At 39.1% G+C, this 21,901-nt stretch overlaps 1 protein-coding gene across 1 annotated transcript; it reads right to left on the reverse strand.

Moving 5' to 3' along the window:
• Positions 1-5,665: 5,665 nt before the first annotated feature.
• LOC140945382 (neuropeptide SIFamide receptor-like) lies at positions 5,666-6,646 on the reverse strand. The gene has a single exon (XM_073394416.1). The coding sequence runs from the start codon at positions 6,644-6,646 to the stop codon at positions 5,666-5,668; it is 981 nt and encodes a 326-aa protein (XP_073250517.1).
• Between the last annotated feature and the right edge of the window lie 15,255 nt (positions 6,647-21,901).

A 21,901-nucleotide genomic window follows, 5' to 3' on the forward strand; every position in this document is an offset into this window, starting at 1 on the left:
GACCTTTAAAGTTAATGTTTCTCCTCAGTGATACAAGAGGATCGAATGAAACTGGTAGAGTAGACTTTAGGGGCTCATTTTTGAATTCTCTGAAACCTCTTCTCGAAGAAACTCTCCTGCACGAGCCAGACTGATTTTTTCAGGGGCGGAGAGGAAACAGTCGAGTTTGCAAGTCAACCCTTTCGTATAAGAAGGTCACGAAGGCAGCACAATACATGCTGATTCTGATTGGGCACAAAAAATATTTTTTTGCCCAATCACAGACAAGCGTTCGAATAAGTCGTGGAACTGGTTCTTTTAGAGTAGCATCCCAGGGGCTCTCTCGCCCTGTTCTTGAACACTTTCCTTTTCTTATATTTGCTTTTATTTCTTTTCGGTTTACATTATCCAAGATCACAGAAAGGAAGGTATACGCTGTTTATACTGCATTGATTTGGCTTACATTATGTTTTCTGCTATTTTTCCATTTCAATAAATGTAGTCAACAACTACAGAATTCGCCCTTGAAATTAATTCCCTAGGAGCTCTTAGACATGTCGACCCTATATTTCACATGAAATTTGGGAAACGAGACACCATAAGCCAGCTGTCCTCAATATGCAGGTTCTTTCTTTTCAATTTAAGGTGGCTCCGTAATTAATACTAGAGCATTTTGCTGTGAAAAATTTTCCGTCATAACTTTTTGGTTTTTAACGCGATGGCTGCGAAACTTTGCAAACAGGAACAGATATCATTCGGCAATAATACGAAATATTCCGATTTCATTGATGGTAAATATTTCTTGAGAAATTAGCGCTTGAAAGGACCCTACTGTTCAAAGAAAATCGCGTCTAGTAAAAAATTTTGCTGATATTTTTTACTGAAATTTCTGGTATCGGCTTTCATTGATATAATAAATATGCCAGAGGAATTTCAGAAAAATCGTTGGAGCAGAAGTCCGTAACTGAAAGTGGCTCAAAATTCAGCTGTGAAATTGTTTTGGAATTTCAAAAATAAATTACTATCAGGGAGAGGGAGCCACCAGTTTGAATTTTCGGGACAAGTAAATTCAACGTTTACTAATTTTTTAAGACAAAAGCCGATTGCCTATCGTGCTATTCTTTAAAAGGTACTTTTTAGTTTTAGAAGCACTATAAATTGCTCCAAACCTTGCTCTGAAGTACAATGACTTGTTCTTCGACAGTTTTAAAATATCCCTTGGCAGTTTTGGCTCAAACTCCTGCTGCATACGTTTTGATGTATTGCAATGCAATTTCAACGACTTTTACTGCTGTTCGTTGCTTCCAATTCAGGAAAAAAGTATTGAGATTGGACGCTACCTCTTGTCAGAGCTCAGATAGAACTCTCCAGCACCTTTGTTTATGACTACAAAATGAACACGAGCGGCAGTTCTGCGAGGAATTCGTAGCCTGCGTAGCTGGCGGTATTGTGTGGGTGCGAGATTAAAGTTTTGGCGGCGGAGCCGTGTTCCAAAAAAAAGGAGTAGGGACGAGGCGGTTGAAATACCGCCTGCCAGAAAACCCCGGTATTTTGAATGGTCCGCACACCAGTGTGCGGGGAAACGGATTGGTCGAGGGCCATACATATGTCAATCATGTTAGATGAGCCTTCGCGTATATTTCCCAATTTAGGGAGCAGATGGCAAACTGGAGAAGACGTACATGTAAAGTGATTGTGATTTCCGCTTTAGAAAGAGCATAATTGATGACCAAATTGCCGAAATGGCGTCTTTAAACTTCACAGCGCTGGAATTGTCTTAATTTAGCCGTAAGAAACAAAGGTCAAAGAAAATTAAAACACTTTACAACTGCATCTGAGATCAAATCCTATCAGCTATCAGGAACACCTACAGAAGAATAAACCACCGGAAATGGTTACTCAGTATGCATGTAACAAACCAGCTTCATGACCTTTTAATGTTAAGCCTAGTGTTGCAAAAAAAGATTTACTCAGTCAAAGTTTAGAATGATACATGCACTGTGTAGTGCTAGTAACCTTCGAGCGAGAGCCGAGAAAATAAAAAAAAACCTCTGTTCAAGCAAACTCACAAGGTCACGTTTCACATTGTCACGAGCTTAGGAGTCGTGTTTAGCCTGTCAAAGCTTATATATTTCTAAACTTGTTTCTCTTTGATTGGCTTATTTAATTGGGATCAGCTAACGTGACAAAAGTGGGCGGCATTCGAAAAATCATGGTTCTCTGGCAGGCGGTATTTCTCGCTCGTGACGGTATTTCTCGCTCGTGACGGCTCCGCCGTCAAATCTCACTCGACTATATTACAACGGCTCCGCCGCCAAATCTCACTCGACTACTACACAATACCGCCAGCTACGCAGGCTAAGGAATTCGCACCTCACCCAGGGGGGACGAACGACAATGATGACCATGCCTGTGAACCGAATAACATCACAGTGCAAAATAAAATTATCGCAAAAATACTGCCCGTGAATAAATTTACAACTCTGAAATTTTTGTCACTCCTTCCTTCAATGAATGGGTATTTTTTTTCTTGATTATTATGTTTTGCTCTGCAATACATGTTTATACAGATCGGTTCACAGACATGGGCATCATTGTCATTCGTCCCCCCTGGCTGAGGTGCGAATTCCTCGCAGAGCTGCCGCTCGTGCTTATTTTCTGGTCATAAACAAAGGTGCTGGACAGTTCTATCTGAGCTTCGATACAAGGTAGCTTACAATCCCAATACCTTTTTCCTGAATTGGAAACAACGTACAGCAGGAAAAGCCGTTGAGGATGCATTGCAATACATCAAAATGTATGTAGCAGGAGTTTGAACCAAAACTGCCAAGGGATATTTTAAAAATGTCGAGGAACAAGTCATTCGACGTCAAAGCAAAGTTTGGAGCAATTTATAGTGCTTCTAAAACTGAAAAGTACCTTTTAAAGAATAGCACGATAGGCAATCGGCTTCTGTTTTCAGAATTAGCAATCACTGACGAATTTACTTGTCCTGAAAATTCAAACTGGTGCCTCCTTCTTCCTGATAGTAATTTATTTTTGAAATTCCAAAACAATTTCACAGCTGAATTTTGAGCCACTTTTAGTTACGGACTTCTGCTCCAACGATTTTTCTGAAATTCCTCTGGCATATTTATTATATCAATTAAAGTCGATACCAGAAATTTCAGTAAAAAATATCAGCAAAATTTTTTACTAGACGCGATTTTCTTTGAACAGTAGAGTCCTTTTAAGCGCTAATTTCTCAAGAAATATTTACGATCAATGAAATCGGAATATTTCGTTTTATTGCGGAATGATATCTGTTGTTTTTTGTAAAGTTTCGCAGCCATCGCGTTAAAATCGAAAAAGTTACGACGGAAAATTTATCACAGCTAAATACTCTTGTATTAATTACGGAGCCACCTTAACAACTAAATGTGTTTTTAGTTCAAAAAAAAAAAAGAAAAAAAAAAAACGCAAAAAAAAATAAACTGATCTGCGGTAGTGGAAAAACAACTTTGGCAAAATTATTGAGCCCTCACTGGGCTTTTTGCAATAATGGAGACGACAAATTAATAAAATACCGTGACAAAGAGGTCATATTTGCCGCGATATAACGCACACACACAGGTCATAAATACTAGAGCGAAGCTCATGCCAGTGACTAAACAAATGGAATTTTGTTCACTAAACCTTAGACGTTTTGTATAAATTTGAAATTTATTCGTCTTTCACATCTCAGAATCAGTATGCAATAGAAGATGTAAGGTCATTATGGCTTAATGCCTAACGCTAAGAGAGCTGAAGTCAGAATGTTAAACAACGAGATACACGTCTCTCTAGCTAGTTTTCATACCATTTATACAAAAGCGGATAATTATTATCCGACTATTAATATTTATGGTGGCACGCAGGGGCGTAGCTGGGGGGGGGGGGGGTTCTGGGGTGCCCTTGACCCCCCCTCTTGGTAGGCCTTCTTTTGATCAAACAACCTACAATATTCAGGTGGCGAAAACGCCATGACAATATCTTGGCCGTAAAAGCCATTGTTGAAAACACCACTTTTTTAAAATTTGTTTTTTTGTAAAGTATTTTCGTCAGCGGCTCTTGTCGTTAGTTAATATGGGCCTTCATGCCGCGATAATACGACTGAGCCCGCTGATACACGAAGGAGAGCAGCGGTATAAACCATATATAGTCGGCGATCCCCGGATGGTGTCCCTGCTGTGATACATCCTTTGAAAAATCCTGGCTACGCCCCTGGCACGTCTCTTTCAACAAAGCTCGTTTCACACGTCTCCAATGCTCTAAGAAATAACCGAAACACAATGCGATTCTAACTTGGTTTGAGCTCAATAGGAATACAATTGAAAGATCCGGAATATCCGCTCGATTGACCTGTTATTCCAGTTCTAAACTAAGTAGAACATATTCCAAATACAGATCAGGGGAACAGAATATTTGGAATAAAACGGAATACCGACGTCACTTCTTAATGTCAGCAAGTTTTACACATTAACAAATTAAAACATGGCGGACTTGGTCGGTGACTATAGGCAACATATAAACGAGGGAAATGAAGCATTCCGTAGAAAAGGCTACAGCTGAAACAGAGGAAAAACTCTTTAAATTGTTCTTCACACAAACAGCGAAAAATGTACTGAATTTCTTACTCGGCGTCAGGGTATACCACAATTTTCTCCCTTGAATTTGCCCTGTCAGGAATCTTCCGATTGCTTCTAACACAAGAGATTTTCCAGATAATATTCACGTTAAAACGACCTACAGACTCGAATCACTTCACAATTTAATGTCCACGCTACAAAGATGATTACAATCGCTAGATCCCTCATAGACTCGCACATGGTTTCGAAATCCTGTACTTACATCACGTCATTACAACTTATCACTAAGCAACTAGATCAGAAGGAACAAGGTTTACTTTCACAGCGTGACAGTCACGCAGTCCATTTTTCCAACATCCCCTAATTATTATTCGCAAAAAGAAAGAAAAATATTTGTTCACGCCATGTTTGTAACATGGCACCGGTGCACGTGACTGAGCAGGTGCCCGGGGTGATTCTGGTGATGACAACTAAGGGTAGGCTGAATGCTTTAATATGCCTCTCTGTGTTGAAAGACTTTCTTCGTTGTTATCAACTATCTTCCACCGGCAACTGTTGATTTTTTTTTTCTAAACGCTTCAGCTGAGTATACTCCATGGCACTTTAGTTCAGACACATCAGTTGTCTTTACGAAGTAGGACGACCGTGGCTAACTGGCCTCTTCTTTCACCTCTGCTTAAGTCCCTCGTCTTGGTTCGTGCGCTCCTTTACTTAGGTTTCAAAGTTCCCATGTCGATCTGCTAATACCATACCGCTTTCTTTGGATGTCTTGCCGGTTCAGCAGCAAACCATCCAGAAGCTGTTTCAGTGAACAGAATAAAAAAACGGCTCTACTGGCTTCGATCGACGTTTTTCGGCAAAATTATACGTTGCAAATGCGTTCAATACAACATTTTTTTCCACCATTCCTAGAGTTAGGGTTAGGGCGTGCTCCAGATTACGTTGCAGCCGAAAACATAATTCGCATGCATTTCTTTCGTGATTTCGCTTTTATTTTACACAACAGAGTAGTTGTTACTTGTCTTCTTTGTTTTTTTTTTTAATGAATCTCTTAAGACCCGGCTTTTAGTCTTCAAACGTTAATATTCCACTGCATCGGCGGCACAGCAACTCACAAGTCTCTTAAGAGCTTGGCGATAGTTACTGTTAAGAATGAGGCAGATAATCGGGTTGATAGCACAGTTTGCGTAAGCCATAAAGAAGGTGACATTAAAGTATCGATGAAAACTACAAGAAGATAAAATAAGACTGTCTGGTGCACTGAAATCGTCTATTATCGCGTTACTGACTAAGGGTATCCAGCAAATGAAAAACACTACCACGACAGCGGTGGCCATCTTAAGAACGTTTCTGTTTCTTCTTGTCCTCTGTTCCTCAGCGTTGGCTGACCGTTCACCTGGATGGGCTTGTTTTTTAAGCTTGATCAGGATGATGGAGTAAAGTATCACCAACAGGACAAAGGGAATGTAGAAAAACACGATAGCACATGCTAGGAGGTAATTTGGATATGTGTTTCCTTCGAAGGCTTCCTGCCACAGAAGCTCGCACCTCAGTCGTTCTGGGTATTTAACAAGTTTTAAAGCAACAAGATATGGCGAATGAACGACCATTGCGACGATCCACGAAGCGATAATGAAAAATAGACACAGCTTTCTACTTATGACAGCGGAACGGAGTGGGACTACAACAGCTACAAATCGATCCACTGTTATCAGAACAAGGCTCTGAATCGATACTAACGAGGAAACGTCTAAAAGAAAAGGGTGTAGCTTGCACAAGGCCTGACCAAGGGTACTACCAATAGGCCACGAGCCAGCGTGCCCTTCTGCCAGACGAACAGGAACCAAGAATATTGGATAGAACAGGTCGGACAAGGCCATATTTGCGATCAACATATTTATCGGTTTTCTCAAAGTTGGTGTTTTGTAAACAATTAATACGATGAGAGAATTTCCAACCAACGAAACAACAAGTATCAGGCTGAGAGCAACCGTTTGCCCAATTTTTAGTGCTTCTGGATTTATCAAACTGAAGCAGCTTCCATTTGCTGTTGTGTTCATGCTTACTGATTCTTCGACAGGTCTGTTCTCTTGAGTCGCTTACTTACAAAAACATCTTCTGTTCTTTCATGTTGTTCTATATATAATTCTACCATTGAAAACATTTAGGCGCCGCTATATTTTAATTGTAAGAAAATGACAGCAAACTGAGACAAATTATTATAGTTTCTCCTACTGAATTGTCAATCTAAAGTCAATTAATGGTCCCATATCAAAAATGCTAAATAAGTTCTTATTAAAGGACGCATTTATTTATTTCCTAATTTATGTTCGGTTTACATTATTTGAGATCACCAAAGGTAAGGTCTACACTGTTTATAGCGCATTCTTGTGCCTCTTACATTATGCCTTCTGCTACCAGTTCATTTCAGTCAATACAGTGAATTCAGCCTTGCAATCAACTCCCTTTGGAACTCTTAAAAGTCGTCGACCCTATCGCAATGATATTCACATAAAATTTGGGTAACGGGACACCATTAGCCATTTCAGCTGTTCTCAAAAGCACAGCTTCGCTCTTTCTCAGTTAGATACCTAAATTCCTGTTTAGTTTAACAAATTGTCGATTCAGTCGGATCTCAGCGGTTGGTGGAACAACAACTTTAGCAAAATTATTGAGCAAACAATGGAATATTACCAATAACAGAGAAGAAAAATAAAATACCGTGATCAAAGAGGTCAAATTTGCCGGGATAAAACATACACACACAAGTCATGATTACTAGAGCAAAGTTGAATCAACTACAAATGGAATTTTGTTTGCTAAATCTTTGACGTGTTGCATAAATTTGGCATTCACTCAGGCCTTGTAGAACTTAGAATCAGTATGCGAATAATAAGGTCATCATAGATATACGTTATTTACCGGCTGGGTCGTCGATAAAATATAGACGGGCCATAGAGACTGGCAAAATTTGTTGGCTACACCGAGGTTTCGGTAAATCGAGGTTCTTTTTGGTATTTTTTGCTATAATTACTGGTGTAAAGAAAGTCGTTCGTTATACCGAGGACTTGGTTATATAGAGGTTCGTTAGGTTCCACTGTATACTATCAGAGGGCCCACCTGCTCCTCTTTGGTGTTAAAGGGGGCTACGTCCGGTTATTTTCTATATCACTTATTAAAAAACACAGACCTAACAGCAATATTCTCATGACATATCACCTTTAAACTCACTCAGATGGTACCTGAAATAAAGAAGGTACAAATATTGAAAAAGGGAGTGACAATCATGATGCTTTCAATAGAAATCCATTCGATGTTGTATTTAACCGTACGTTACGCACAATAATAAACAATTATTCCAAAAGTGCTCGCGTTGAATACGGGCCTATGTGCCGCGTTGGCCATAAACATCTCATATTCAGCAAGTGCTGGTAGAATAAATGTTTTATTAAAAACGGCCATGAAATATCATTGATCGATCCTTTCCGAAAAAATTCCGAAGAGATATTAGAGACTTTTACACTAGTGCCACATGTCTATATCAATTAAACTTTTTCATTTGCTTCAACGCCAACGGACCAATAGCCTGCGACCAGGCTACGCAGTGGGGAGAGGGCGAAAGAGAAAAATCTGCGAGCGGAGCCTGCTCCCAGGCTAATGGACCAGTTGATGAATACTCATTCTAGAAAAGCGTCACGAATAAGTATGATCTGACTACCAACATTTATGGTGGTGCACATCTGTTCGTAGTTAGTTTAATAAAAACATCTGAAAAATTATTTTTTGTCCATAAGCTAAAGTTCACCTTCTCTCTAAGCTCTATTTAATAAAAGCACAGATCGTGTTCTGTTATTAATTTGTGCTTAACTAGCTATAATTAACGACACTTAATATTTCGTTTTTCCGTGAGCGAAGCGAGCAGCTCTTAGGCCCAAAACTATCCAGTGAGTGCTTTATATCTTAACATACACACGGTGATGCATGAACTAATTTTTAAATAAACATTTAAGTTTTTCCTCTAACTAGTTTTGTTAATGACGAGATTTGTATTACCTGCTAACTTTCTATAACAATAAGACTTCATCTTCCCGTTTGGAAACGTGCTAATTACCTCCTATCCCATGCATTTGTAAAAGACACTTGTGTAAAGTAAGGTCCAGGTCTCAAACAGCCAACATTCTAATTTTCAACCTAAGTTAAAGGGAAGACAGCTAGCTCAGCGGATAAAGCTAAACTTCGAAGGCTGATAATTTGCCTTTCAATTTTTTGTACACCATGAAATAACATAGTATACATGACCACTTAGTTGCTTTGTCTAATCGATTTCATCTCCGAGGTTTATTATGCCTTATTCACAACAAAGCTTAAACATGTTTAACAGCTGATAAGTTGGGCAGGGTTTAAAACTTTATTCCTTGATACAAATCTTAGGTTGACGACAAATGCGCGTTGATCATGGAATTTGTATAATCCCGTCCGTGTACCTGAAAAAAAAGATACCACTCAACTGTCGCTGAGTTTAAAATGGTGACAAAAACGTTGCTTTAGTGTCTAATGGCGCCGACTTTCAATGGAACCTTTGAGGAATATTATCAATTTATATGCAGTTTTTAAAAAAAAGTTCCAGATGGATCAAATGAAAACTACTGGGACCTGAAAGAATCAAAGAGATGGTTTTAGCCTGCAGCAAGAAAGAGACCTTTGATTAGTATTAGTTGCAAATATTTTAGCCTACTTCAACAAAGATAAAGAGGTTATTATAAGAGGATCAAGCAAGGTGCCTCGTCGGCCATAAAAAAAATTCCATATCCAGAAAGCGGGAGTGGAATGATTGTTTTATTGATTACACCCATAAAATATCAATGATCTATTCTTTCCCAATAAAATATGAATAAACCGAAAGAGACATTAGAGACTTTCACACTGGTGCCGCATTGTCTATATCTTCAAAACTTTTGCATTTGCGTAAACACCATCGGACCAATTGATGAATAAGCGCCACGAACAGTTATGATCTGCATGACCATTAACATCAGTTATGGTGGTACACCTGTTCGTAGCTAATTTACTAAGAACATTTCAAACATTATTTTTCCCTGAGCTAACTTTCACTTTATCCCCAAGTTAACTTTCACTGAGGACTTTTGTCTCTGTTATTGCCGCAGACGGTGTAAAGCCAGTTCTGTATTAACTAGTGCTTAACTTGATATAACGATACAACTTTACCATTCCGTCTTCGAATAGAGCACCTCTCACCCCCCAAATTTCCCGTTTGCCTGATATCTTGATATACTCACGCTGACGCATGAACTAATTGTTAAATAAACATTTAACTTTTGCCTATATTTGTTAATGACGCAAATGGTATAAAGTCAGTTGTATAAACTGCCAACTTTCTATAACGATACAGCTATCCTATGCATTTGTAAAAGACCCTTGTTTAAAGTAAGGTTTCTTTGTGTTCTTTTTCTTTTCTCTCATAAAAAAGTTAAAGGAAAGACTACTTAGCGGATAAAGCTGAATTGAAGTGTTTTATCGATTTTATTTTCGAAAGTTTTCACCCAGCTGATCGGCCTATGCCCCATTCACACCAAAGCTTAAACATATGAATTAAAAGCTGTTTAGTCAAAGACGGTATAATTTTTTCTTGCCTACATAAAAGAACTTTAGGTTGATGGCAACTTTATTGCAAATTACAAAACGGGTTGAATTTTATTACTGCATCCTGTGTAATTAAAAACCTGTGTTCCTGTTTTTCGCGTCCGTTTTTCATATGGTTTAATTAAACATGTTAAGTCATATGTTTGAATGGGGCACCTGGACAAGTCATCTGCTCCTTCTACAGTCGACTTCGTTTCTGCTTTGTTTAAAAGTTACTGAAAATGATACCACTCAACCGTCGCTGAGTTTAATACTGTGACATCAAAAACGTTGCTTTAGTCTGTAGTGACGCTTACTTTTATGAAACCTTTAAGTAATATATATTGTCAATATAAATAAACTAAAAATATGTTTTCGCAAGAATCTCGCGAAGCTAACATGGTCAGTAGTGAGAAAGCCAAAAGGTAAAAATAGAATGAAAAAAAAAAGAATGGAAGTAGCCACCCCTGGATTTGAACCTGCACCCCAACAGTTCCTCCAGCCAAAAAGTGCGGCCTCTGACCACTGGGCCATACGACTACTACACCAAAATTAAAAGTGTTGAAGTATTTTCCTCTGCCATCCAAACTGTTCGAACCTTGTAGAGATGTATTTATCATGAATTCAAAGATGCATTTGAGTAAGAGTAGCTCAAAACTAGTATTTAAAAACCATTTGGCATTATCTCCATGTTTATTCACTCTCGGGCTTTATATAGGCCGCTCGATTAACGGACTGCATGGTCTCCTTTATCCTTGCTCTCGCTTATTAATAAGTTTAGCCTGCGAAAGCATCCGTTTCTCCTTGCTCTTCGCCGCTGGGGACGTTTAGCGAAACGTCCCCAGCGGCGAAGAGCGAGAAGAAACGGATGCTTTCGAAGGCTAGCTGAAGTTCAGGTCACCGTTCTTTTGGGGTTAAGACTCCCACGGCAAGGATTTCCGGCCACTTGTTCAATCGGGCACTGTTGTGTTGGCAGCCCGCTGTTATTTGCCGCAGAAATACTTTGTGATTCGCAAACGTACAATAAACAGAGGATGAATAAAATGAGCCCAAGTCGCTGGCCGTGTTGCCTAGAAGCCCAAAATGCAGGGGACGGGGACGGCGAGACGGGAGGAACTCCACAATCAACCAGTTTTATTTTCAAGGTTTATTTTACTTACTCGCAGGGCGGTTGTCCATTCTTACTTCTCTTCCAATTCACTTTATCTTTAAGGTTAAGCCTTTGCTGCTGCTTTAGTTCACTCCCTCTCTCTATCTCTAACTTTTCCTTCAACAATCTCCAAATCTTTCTTTCCAGTTGCTAACTCCTTCTTGCTAACTCCGTTTGTCTTCTCTCTAACTAACGAACTCTTTCTTCCTTAAGAGTGTTCTAGAACATTAAAAGCCCATTGATCGGACATTTATGGAATCTTCATTAACTTCCCATTTATCTTTAAATTCGGGAAGATTAGTCCTGTGCCAATCGCGTGGACTTTACAAATTGGTAAAGGCCATTAACCAGAAGTATTGCCTTGAATTTTTATTTTTACGTGAGCAGCAAGCAGTATAACTTACTATGCTTTTGACATATACAGAATTGCTTAGTTATTGTCGAAGATGAAGTAAAATGACTAGCACTATTACCGATCGGAAGATATATATATCGTATGTGTTTGATACTAAATATTGTTGATTCAGTACTGAGATAGAATACACATCAATGAACTGCTACGCGCGTAGAAATAGGAATTTTGTCCTTTACAAAGAGTTTTTGAATCCCTGTCGTTTGAAACGGTTACAATTTACTTTTCATTTGTTCCACAAGTTTTCAACTCAAGATAAAGGAAGCCACGTCTTTATATCCAAAGGGAACAACCTTCCAACAATTGCTCAATGCAAATTTAAAAACGTTTTTTATAGCCACACTAGGAGTTACGTTTCTTTAAATTATTATAATCAGGTGATAGTCAGGATTCCTCATTTGCATCGATCGCTATGTACTCATTATAAATTCATTTCTGTATTTCACAATTTTAAACCTAAAACAATAAATGTGGTTTGGAAAGAATTCATTTCCCGGCCAACTACTGTGGTCGAACTTGATTTAAATTTTCTATTTTTTTTTCCTTTTCTTTCTTTCTGTCCTCTTTTTTTGGCTGTAAATAGAGGGCCCCGTCCACACATATTTCGATGTGTTTAGGCCTTCCGTCCACTAACTTACGCTGGGCCTTTTCATCGAGAAGTTATATTATCGACTTAATAACTTTCTCGAATGGATCAAAGGAATGCCTAACATATCGTATTATAGAGACTATCAAAACGGTCAAAAATACATCAAAATGAAAACGATGACGTCGTATGTACTATGTAGGTTGCAAAATATCGCAGGCTCTTGTAGCATGCACATAGAGTCCCTCTGGCTAAGACGAAGAGACTTAAGAACACATTTATATATAGCAACTGTAATTAAATTTTTAGCTACATATGTGTACATTTTTCTTATATTTTTTCTCATATTTTTATTAGATTTTATTATTGTAACGATTAATCTAATTCAGCTTTTGGCTGCGATTTTAATCAGAATAAACTATCTATCTACCTATCTATCTATCTATCTATCTCACGTCACAACATGTAATTCTATCGTTTTCAAACGCTAAGTGTGGTTAGTCGAAAACGCATCAAAACGGTAGCGTGGACGTAAATCGATCGATGCATTTTCGATGTCAAAGAAAACGCATTAGTTTGACCTAAGTCTGCTAGCTCAATGGGAATGTCATTTAAAATAAATCCTGTGAAAGGATATTTCTATAATATCACCTTACTCCTCCCTCCTATGGAGGGCTCCTAAAGTCGATCGAGTATTGCAATAGCTTAAAGTTTATTACGGCTACTATGAGGCCACGTCCACACGAATCCTTGTATGCTGGACTCACATTTTTGGTAACTGCGTCTACACGACTTCAGTGTGGCGTATCCGCCGTTTGGATTCACCCATCCACACAAATACGCTATTGGCGATTTACATTCATTTTCTAACTACTAGTTAGTAAGCATGTGCAAACAGCTAGTGCCTGCGATGTGATTTCGCGACATTTCTGAATGTTGTTGTAGCATTATCGAGCACAATGGCCAGTCTTGCCTCTACGTTGTCTCACCAGCCACTTGTTCGCGTTAGACGAACCTAAAATCGACTTTGACAAGGTTCCGACCTTCGTCTCGAACTTAAAGATTTCATAATCAGAATGAGATTAAGTCTTCGATCTTTTGAAATGGCTAATTGTTGTCGTCAAATTAGCACAACGCATGCGATAAGAATGGCGATAAGAGCAAGCAAAGTTGCAAACAGAACATTGTAGAGTCATTGTAATGTCCATCATTTTGAATTTGAGAGTTTTCATTTGAGACTACACTCGCGTTCATGACGTAGTTGACATCAAAAATACCCATTTTCAGTCGTCCACACGAAATAACCAAACCCGTCGGATCAAAAAAAAGTCCACTTCAGAGAGCGATTTCAAAATATGCGCCGGTTCACTGGTTTTGGGAGGATGGAAGGCTGATTCGCATAAAAAAGTACGCTGTTTCAAACGTTTCCGGATTTGTGTGGACGGGACCTTTGTGTAAGATAAACACACAGTAAAATGGCTGACTTTGCTACAAAGGCGCTTTATTGCTAGTCACGTGAGACACAAATAACGACACGGCTAGGGTGGTCCACGTATTTATGTCACATCCTTTCCCTTTAATAATAATAATAATAATAATAATAATAATAATAATAATAATAATAATGTCTCAGTCCTTGGATTTCAAATAAAAACAAAAGCTAAATAAAAAAAAAAGTTCTTAGTCTCTGATTGTGTCTAGAGGTCCAACCGTTTTGGTTTGAGTACTTGTCTGCCACTTCGGGTAACATAAGCCTCTGAACTGTCTCCCTCGGGTGGTTCAGGGTTGTGGTGTTGCCACGGAGGTGGAATTACAGGTGACACTGATGGGGCTGGCTACTCAGTCTGGTCCTTGGGTAAGTTGTGGTGCACTATTGTCAAGAGACCACTCTGCATCTAAACTTCTAGGTCCTGGGGCTGGGCAAACTCGTAGATGCTGCCTGTTGCGGCGATAGTTTCTGCCATCATCTGCTTGAACTACACAGGACCTTGGTGTGTGGTGATGTCTGACTACTGTCGCTGGCTTCCACTCTCTGGAGTCGGTCCAGGGCTGCATCCGCACTTTCATTCCCGGCTGTAGTTCCTTCAATTCGCTGCTAGCATGTCGGTCATGGTGCTTCTTCTGATCCTCTTTCATCTTCGTCAGGTACTTGGAGACATCCTTTTGGTTGACATTAGCAGGTTGAAGCAAGCTGTCCATCACCGGTTATCCGTTTCTCAGGCGACGTCCCATCAGCAACTGTGCTGGTGACAATTCGATGCCTGGTATTGGCGTTGTCCGATAGTCACGTAAGGCCCGATATTTGTCCCTATTCTTTCGCCACAGGTTTTTACGGCCTGAACGGCTCTCTCCGCCTCTCCGTTAGCCTGGGAACTGGTGACATGCTTGAAACCGTACTCTTTCGCAAATTGTTGGAATTCGCTGCTGCTGAATTGGGGGCCGCTATCTGAGACCACTTCTGCTGGAATCCCATGGACTCCAAATTGCCTCTTCAGCTCTTGTACTACAACACTGCTTCTCAAGGACTCCATCTTGGTAACTTCTGGGAACTTGCTGCGATAGCACACAGAGAGTAAATAGTGTTCCCCTTGAAATTCAAACAGATCAGTTCCTATCTTCTGCCAAGGGAGTGATGGTGGTACAGTAGGTTTCAGTGGCCCTGTAGGCTGTTTGTTGGCAAAATCTGCACACACACTACAATTGGTGACTATTTGCTCCACATCCAGGGACATTCCAGGCCAAAATAGTACCTCTCTGGCTCTTTGTCTGCATTTAGCTATTCCTAGGTGACTCTTGTGGATCTGGCGAAGCATTTCAGGTCTCATAACCTTTGGGGCAATCAAGCGTGTCCCTTTGAAGAAGAGTCCATCGGCTGTTGCGACTTCGTCACGGAATGTCTAGTAGGGTCTGGCCTCTAAAGGAACTTGCTGCTTTGTGTTTGACCGTCCATTTCTCACCATGGTTAGGACTGCTTGTAGCTCTGGGTCTACTTTGGTCCCTTTCTGGAACTCATACCGCTCCTCTGATACGGACAGGACCATGTTGATTTCCTGGAATTCTTCATAATCTTCACTGTCACCAGTTGGCACAGCTGCTCGGCTCAGTGTGTCTGCAAGGACTTGTCTACAACCAGGAATGTAGCGAATCTCAACATCATAGCGTCGCAAATTAAGCAGCATTCTCTGCAACCTCAGAGGAGCTTGTGACAGTGGTTTGGTACTAAGAAAAAAGAAAGTAAAAAAAGAAAGAAAGAAAGAAAAAGAAAGTTTTTATTGGCGCACAAAAACAATAGCACATAACAAAGGCTTTCCGAGAAAGTAAAAACAAATTCGCCATGTTAAGAAAGTTTGTTTGGTCAAAACTAAGAGCACTGTAAGTTTTAGCTCTTTTATAATGTAACGCTGGAGTATTTTGGAAACCGGACACTGTGTCTGTCTAGAAGTCTTTTCCATGTTTCCTCCGTTTGTCCTTGTGAAAAAAAACACTGCAATAGGCAAAGAAGCTTTTCAAGGTAAGTTTGTTGTCACTGTCGAAGGATTCGCTCGTTAATTGTTTTTGGGAAAACCTCTCTTTCTGCCAGTTCATTCTCGTCTTCAATTGTGATCTGCGTTCAAATTCTCAAACACTGACTAAAAATATTCTTCCTCTGTAAGGTTACCATTCAGTTTCTACAACAGCTTCGTTCTCATTAAAACAGAGCTAGGTTAAAATTTGGAAAGGCAAAGTCAACATCCCAGTCCACAGGGTTTACATACATATTTCAAAGTTAATTCGCTTGAAACAGTCCACAGGGTTTACATACATATTTCAAAGTTTATTCGCTTGAAACTAAGAGCACTGTAAGTATTCACTCGTTAATGTGACGCTGGAGTCTTTTGAAAACTGGACATTATTGTGTCTGGCTCGAACTCGCTTCTATCTTTCTTTCGTTGGTCTTTGAAAAAACACTGAAAACGGCAAAGAAGCTTGTCAAGATGATCGGGTGCAGGTATGTTTGTTATCATATTTGTTGAAGGAATTACTCATTTTCTCTTAGGCAAAACATCTCGAATCTCTGCCAGTCGTTTTTCGTGAGCTTAACTGAGTACTACAATAAAATTTTCAAACGCTGACTAGAATCCTCTTCGATAAGATTACGAGTTAGTTTCTTCATCGCCTTTGTTCACAAATAAACACAGTATAAAATGTTGAAGGCCAAAGTCAACATCCAAGTCCTCAAGGTTGACAGTCGTCTAAAAACTTTATTTAAACATTTTTCCGAGGTGAAGAGATTTAGACCTCCGAAATGAGCATTTTCTTTAAAAATTTTGGTTCGTATAGCAAGTTACGGACCGCAAATTGACCAATCGCACGGCGAAAACAGACTCAGCCATATAATAAGAATTGTTATTTTAACGGTCGGCGAGTATGAGAATAGGCCATTTTCACGATGACGACATTTGACTACAACTACCAGAATTTATTTCGTTTTTGCTTTCTTATTTAAATTTGTCAATCCCGCCGAGGATTATAGAACAATAGCTCTAATTTGCACAAGAAAACAACAAACTAAAGGATTCTGGTAGTTGTAGTAAAATGACGTCATCGTGCAATAATATTATTGTCCTATTCCCATCAACTTTGACATCCCGGACCCAGCTTTTTGTGTTGCTTGGAGGATATTTAAACTCCTATTCACGCTACACAACTATTTTTGGAGAAAATGTTTTTTTTTATGGCGACTTTTTTTGTTGTTGAAAGTATATAAGTTTTACCACACCATGTTAGTTTTAAATGCATTTGCAGCCATTTCAGAGGGCTTAAAATTAAAAATGTTCAGGGGAAGCATGCCCCGGATAGCCCTAGGTGGCACACGTCAACGCGTTGCAAGTCAACCCCCCCCCTCCCCGCCCCCCAATTGTAAACTTGCCTTTCTCTTCAGTCTCAGACAACTAAAGCTCCCCTTCCTCCTAGAGACTTGCCCCTCCGGTCTCATTTGGTCCGTCTCCTTTTTGGATCGCACCTCCCCATAAAAAAAAAAAAAAAAAAAAAAAAACTTGGCTACGGGCATGAATAGAATCCAGGAGCTAGCCGAATTCAGACGAGTTTCGAACGTGCATTGAGAAAGCTTATGTGGTTGTAATTTACAGTTTGTAAATATTCGATAATTTGAGTTTCCTCCGACAAACACTCAACAAATTCGTACTCCTCCTAGTCTTGACATGAGGCGGTGCCAGATCCTGTAGCATAGTATTGCAAAAACGACTTGTTCTTCCGAGTGCTCCAGAAACGGGGAAGGAGTCTGCTCTGGGCCAACGTGTGAAAAACCATGGTAACAGTTGATTGATGTCCACCAAAACGCAGGTTTGACCCCGAAGAAAAATACCTTTGAGGGCGCGTGTTAGTGGTAACCGGTGTCATTGGATTCCTTTTTATAGGGAGTCGCACATAAATCGATGCGCACTCATTCACAAGAGACTTAAAGGGAACACTCCTAATTATAAATGAACAAAATTCTGGTTACAAGTTCTAGCATAGCATGCGTATGAGGAATACAATAAATTGTAATTTAAGAAACGGTCCAGATAAGAACGATAGCACTGAACGGCAACGAACATGTTGGAAGGCAAAAAAGGTGCTAACTTTTCTATTGTCTGTACTTACTTCTGATTGCCTTAAAGAGCAAAAGTTAACAAAACTTCATAAAGCAGTACATATATTCATCCTTACTTTCCAACCATCTTCCATATAACAAAATCTGGTCTCAGTTTGAATAACAAAGAAATCCTATGTGGGGAACATGTAAAATTGTAAACTTTTCTTTTCTATTGTTTTCAACTCTTGTGATTGGTCAAAATCTTTTAACACGAAAAAACACCCTTTCAAGGTGGAGTGTAAATGCATTTTATTGCGTAAACGGCCTTCATATAGGTTTATGCATTCTCTGTGTAAAAATGGGAACATTCCTATGTGGGGAAAGCACTGTTGCCGCATAACAAAAGAAATTGCTATCCTCCTTACCCGGATCATTACTTAAATGCTTTGTCCTAGATATAATTATGCTCGGAGGGTGGTCGTTCTTTCAATTCAGTTCGTTCTGTTAAGGATTGGTACTCTATACCAAGATCTCTGAGAGTTTTGGACAGTAACTCACGTTTTAAAAAAAGCCTTTTTGAGAAATTTTTCATTACTCCGAAAAAGGACTTTTAAAACTTGACTTGACCACAAAAGGAAAAGATAAAATAATCCGGAAAATCCGTTCGATTGACCTGCTATTACAGCTCTGAAATAAGTGGAATAATTATTCCAAATATCGCCCAGGGGAGCAGAATGTTTGGAAGAAAACGGAATAATTACTTCATTTCCTTGCGGCAGCAAGTTTTCACCAAGTCGTCAGTGACAATCATCAACATATAAACAAGCTAGGAAACGCATTCTGCAGAAACGATTAGTTCTCTGGAAGAGAGAAAAAACTCTCAAGCTTATTATAACATTTTTCCTCACAAAAAAAATGCGAAAAATATGCTGAATTTTTCACTCGGTGTCAGGGTAACCCGTAATCTAAACAACCTCGCTCGTTAAATCTCTTACAGAAACAAAAGGCATGGTAGTAATAGACCTTTCTCGCATTCCAGTAAACAAATGCATCAACTCGAGGCTCGGGTGGACAAAATACAGTGATTTGTATGAAATTGTCCACCCGAGCCTCGTCCTCATTTCTTTATGTCTGCTCACTGAAGCGTAATGCGGAAAAGGTCTTTACGACAATGTTTCTCCCTTTAATTTAGCGTAGTTATTCTTTTTTTTTTATTTTGCAAGAAGAAGAAACCTCATCGCTAAAAAGTTAAAATACTTCAAAACCGTTCAGGCAAGGACCACCAAACCTAGCGCGGACGTTCCCTAAAATTTATCTGGGAGCATTTTGAAGTCGTTGTAACGTGTACGTCAATATTGATGTTACCATGGCAACCGAGTTTTGACAGCCATGTCTTTTCAAAATTTGCATTTTCCCGAAAAAGTAGGTGTTATTTCTTTTTTTTTTTGTTTGAATAAAATTATTGTATTACACTTAATTTAGCGTTATTTTATCAGTTATTGTAACTGTTAATGAAATTCAGGCTTTTAGTGTCTAGTTTGTGAAAATGATGAGTCCAATATGAACAACTTGATTTATACGAGTTTTAAGTAAAATGGAATGCATTTAAATAATTCAAGATGGCGGATGGTTCCAGTTCCTTTTTAAGTAATAAATGACGTCATTATGACATCACTGCTATTGTTGAAGATCATTTATGTTTTAGACAACTTCCTTGATTTTATCTGAGTCCTTACTTTAGCTTTTTCTCGCTTTAATGTTTATGTCTACTTTGAGGGAAATTTGGATTCTGCCAATAAATTCAACAATAATATATATATTTAGCCACAGCTAAAAGCGAAGCTCCCATTGATAAATTTATAACTTAAATCAAACAATAATTTTGTATTCCACAAATCAGTTAACTTAAGAGCACATTCATGTGACTTTTGAGGGAAAAGCTAACTGATTTTGGAGTGAAACAAATTTTGTATCGAGTTGATATAGCCTTATATTTACACCCAAAAAATAGTCTTCGGTCACATTTAAGAGCAATGATGGCTCTTGATCACAATAGATAAGGCGTGGAAAACAATTTCTTGGAAAACAAATCAGACCGAATTTTTTGCGTTCGACAAGTTTACAAATTCTTGCCAATAAACACGACAAGAAAATCGTTGAAAGGTTTCTTTCTACAGCCAAAATTATAACTAAATATTCTTCGGAAAGTTTTTTATTTCTATTTACGGTGAATTAATATTGAACAAAGGCTTTTTAAAGTTTTGTAAGCTTAAGCTTATATCAAACCTCATACGAGGTCAGATCAGTGTCTCAGTCAAATCTTAATACAAACGTGCTTAAACTAGCTTCATAAACTGCGCCGCTGGACTTCATGAAATTAGATTTAAATACAATAATTACTCAGGCTTACCATATTTCCAGATGCAGCTCCTGAAAGCTATCAAGTAATGCAAGGGTCGTTTGAGCCTTTATAATTCTCGTACGCATCCAGCAAGGTGAAAAACAAAAACGATGCCATCCGAAATCGGATTATCGGCTTTGACAGGTAACGCATTTTTCAACCAAAAACCCAATAAACAAAACAGCCATAAATGAGAGAACACTCTTGATAGCAGGTGTATTTCATTTTGTACATCCAGTGGAAAAAGACAGTTAAAAACATCACAAGTTGACACAAAACTCTGTCAACTTCAGCTGTCAAAGTAAACAACTTTCAAGATGCTGCATAAATTTTACGCATGAACTCACCTGTCAAATTTTAACCAATTAGAGCGTAAAAATTGGACGTAGAACGTGACCAACACGTGACCATGGTAAGAAAAGGTGTTCCCCGCCTGTATTTAAAAAAAACTGGCTGAATTTTTGCGTCTGAGGTCAGTTTGAAATCAAAATCGTAATAGTGCGGGGCGATACTGACATAAACACAACATATTTGTTGTGAATTTGAAACAAAAGTAAACGTGAGCCTGCGATTATTTGAAAACGAGTAAATTGACAGCGGATAACTTCAAAAATACTCGACCTTGATGGGTCGACCCCTGAGCCCGCGATACGGTCAGGTGATACTGGTCAGCGGATACCCTGTTTTGACAGCTGTAAATTGATGACAACATTGATGTACAATCAGCTTTCTCCTGGGCTCCCAAATTAGCTAGAAAGTGTGAGAGTAATCATTGGTATGCCTGTGGTGCGGACGGACGGTCGGTTGGTCACGTGATTACCAAATTTTCTGGGATGGGTAGATTTCTTTAGCTATGGGGTTCCGCCAGCGCGCGCGTGGAGCTCCGCTATGACGTCATAATGACGCTATTTTACGTCATCGTGTCAATCACGTTATGCCCATAAATTGGAAATGATGAGTATATTATCGTGTGTAACTTTGGTGGCCGTAGGATGAGCAGTTTTTAAGTTATATAGACCGAACAAAAATGCCTTTTAAAGTCACTGTCAGGAAAACTGTGCAGTTCACTATTTTTGAAAGTCCATGTTTCAAGTTCGCTGGAGTCCATCAAACCATTCTCCGACGTTAGCCGTACAATGCATGAAAACGTTGCTGTTTCTTCTCTAATACGCTGCTCTTCATCGTTGTCTGCTCGCCAGGTTGAACCTGTAGATTTTAAAGCTTGATCAGGATAATGGGTACACAATGACCGACAGGATAATGAGGATGTGAAAAAACAAAGCATATTATGCCAATAGGTAATTCAAAGAGTACTAGCTCACTCCACAGACCAATCCCACAGGAGAGTACCTAAAAATTATTGCTGCGACGGAACAAATATGGTGAATATTAGCCACAGAAACGACCCACACTGTAAAATTTGACTAGTTAAAATAACCAATAAAAATTGTTACAAAATGCATCTGAGAAAATCCTCTTGTTTTAGTCAGGTTGGCTTGAAATAACTGGATTCTTTTGATTTGAAATAACCAATTTAAAAGCAGTTAAATC

The sequence above is a fragment of the Porites lutea genome, chromosome 8 (genome assembly GCF_958299795.1).
Source record: "Porites lutea chromosome 8, jaPorLute2.1, whole genome shotgun sequence".
Taxonomy (NCBI): domain Eukaryota; kingdom Metazoa; phylum Cnidaria; class Anthozoa; order Scleractinia; family Poritidae; genus Porites; species Porites lutea.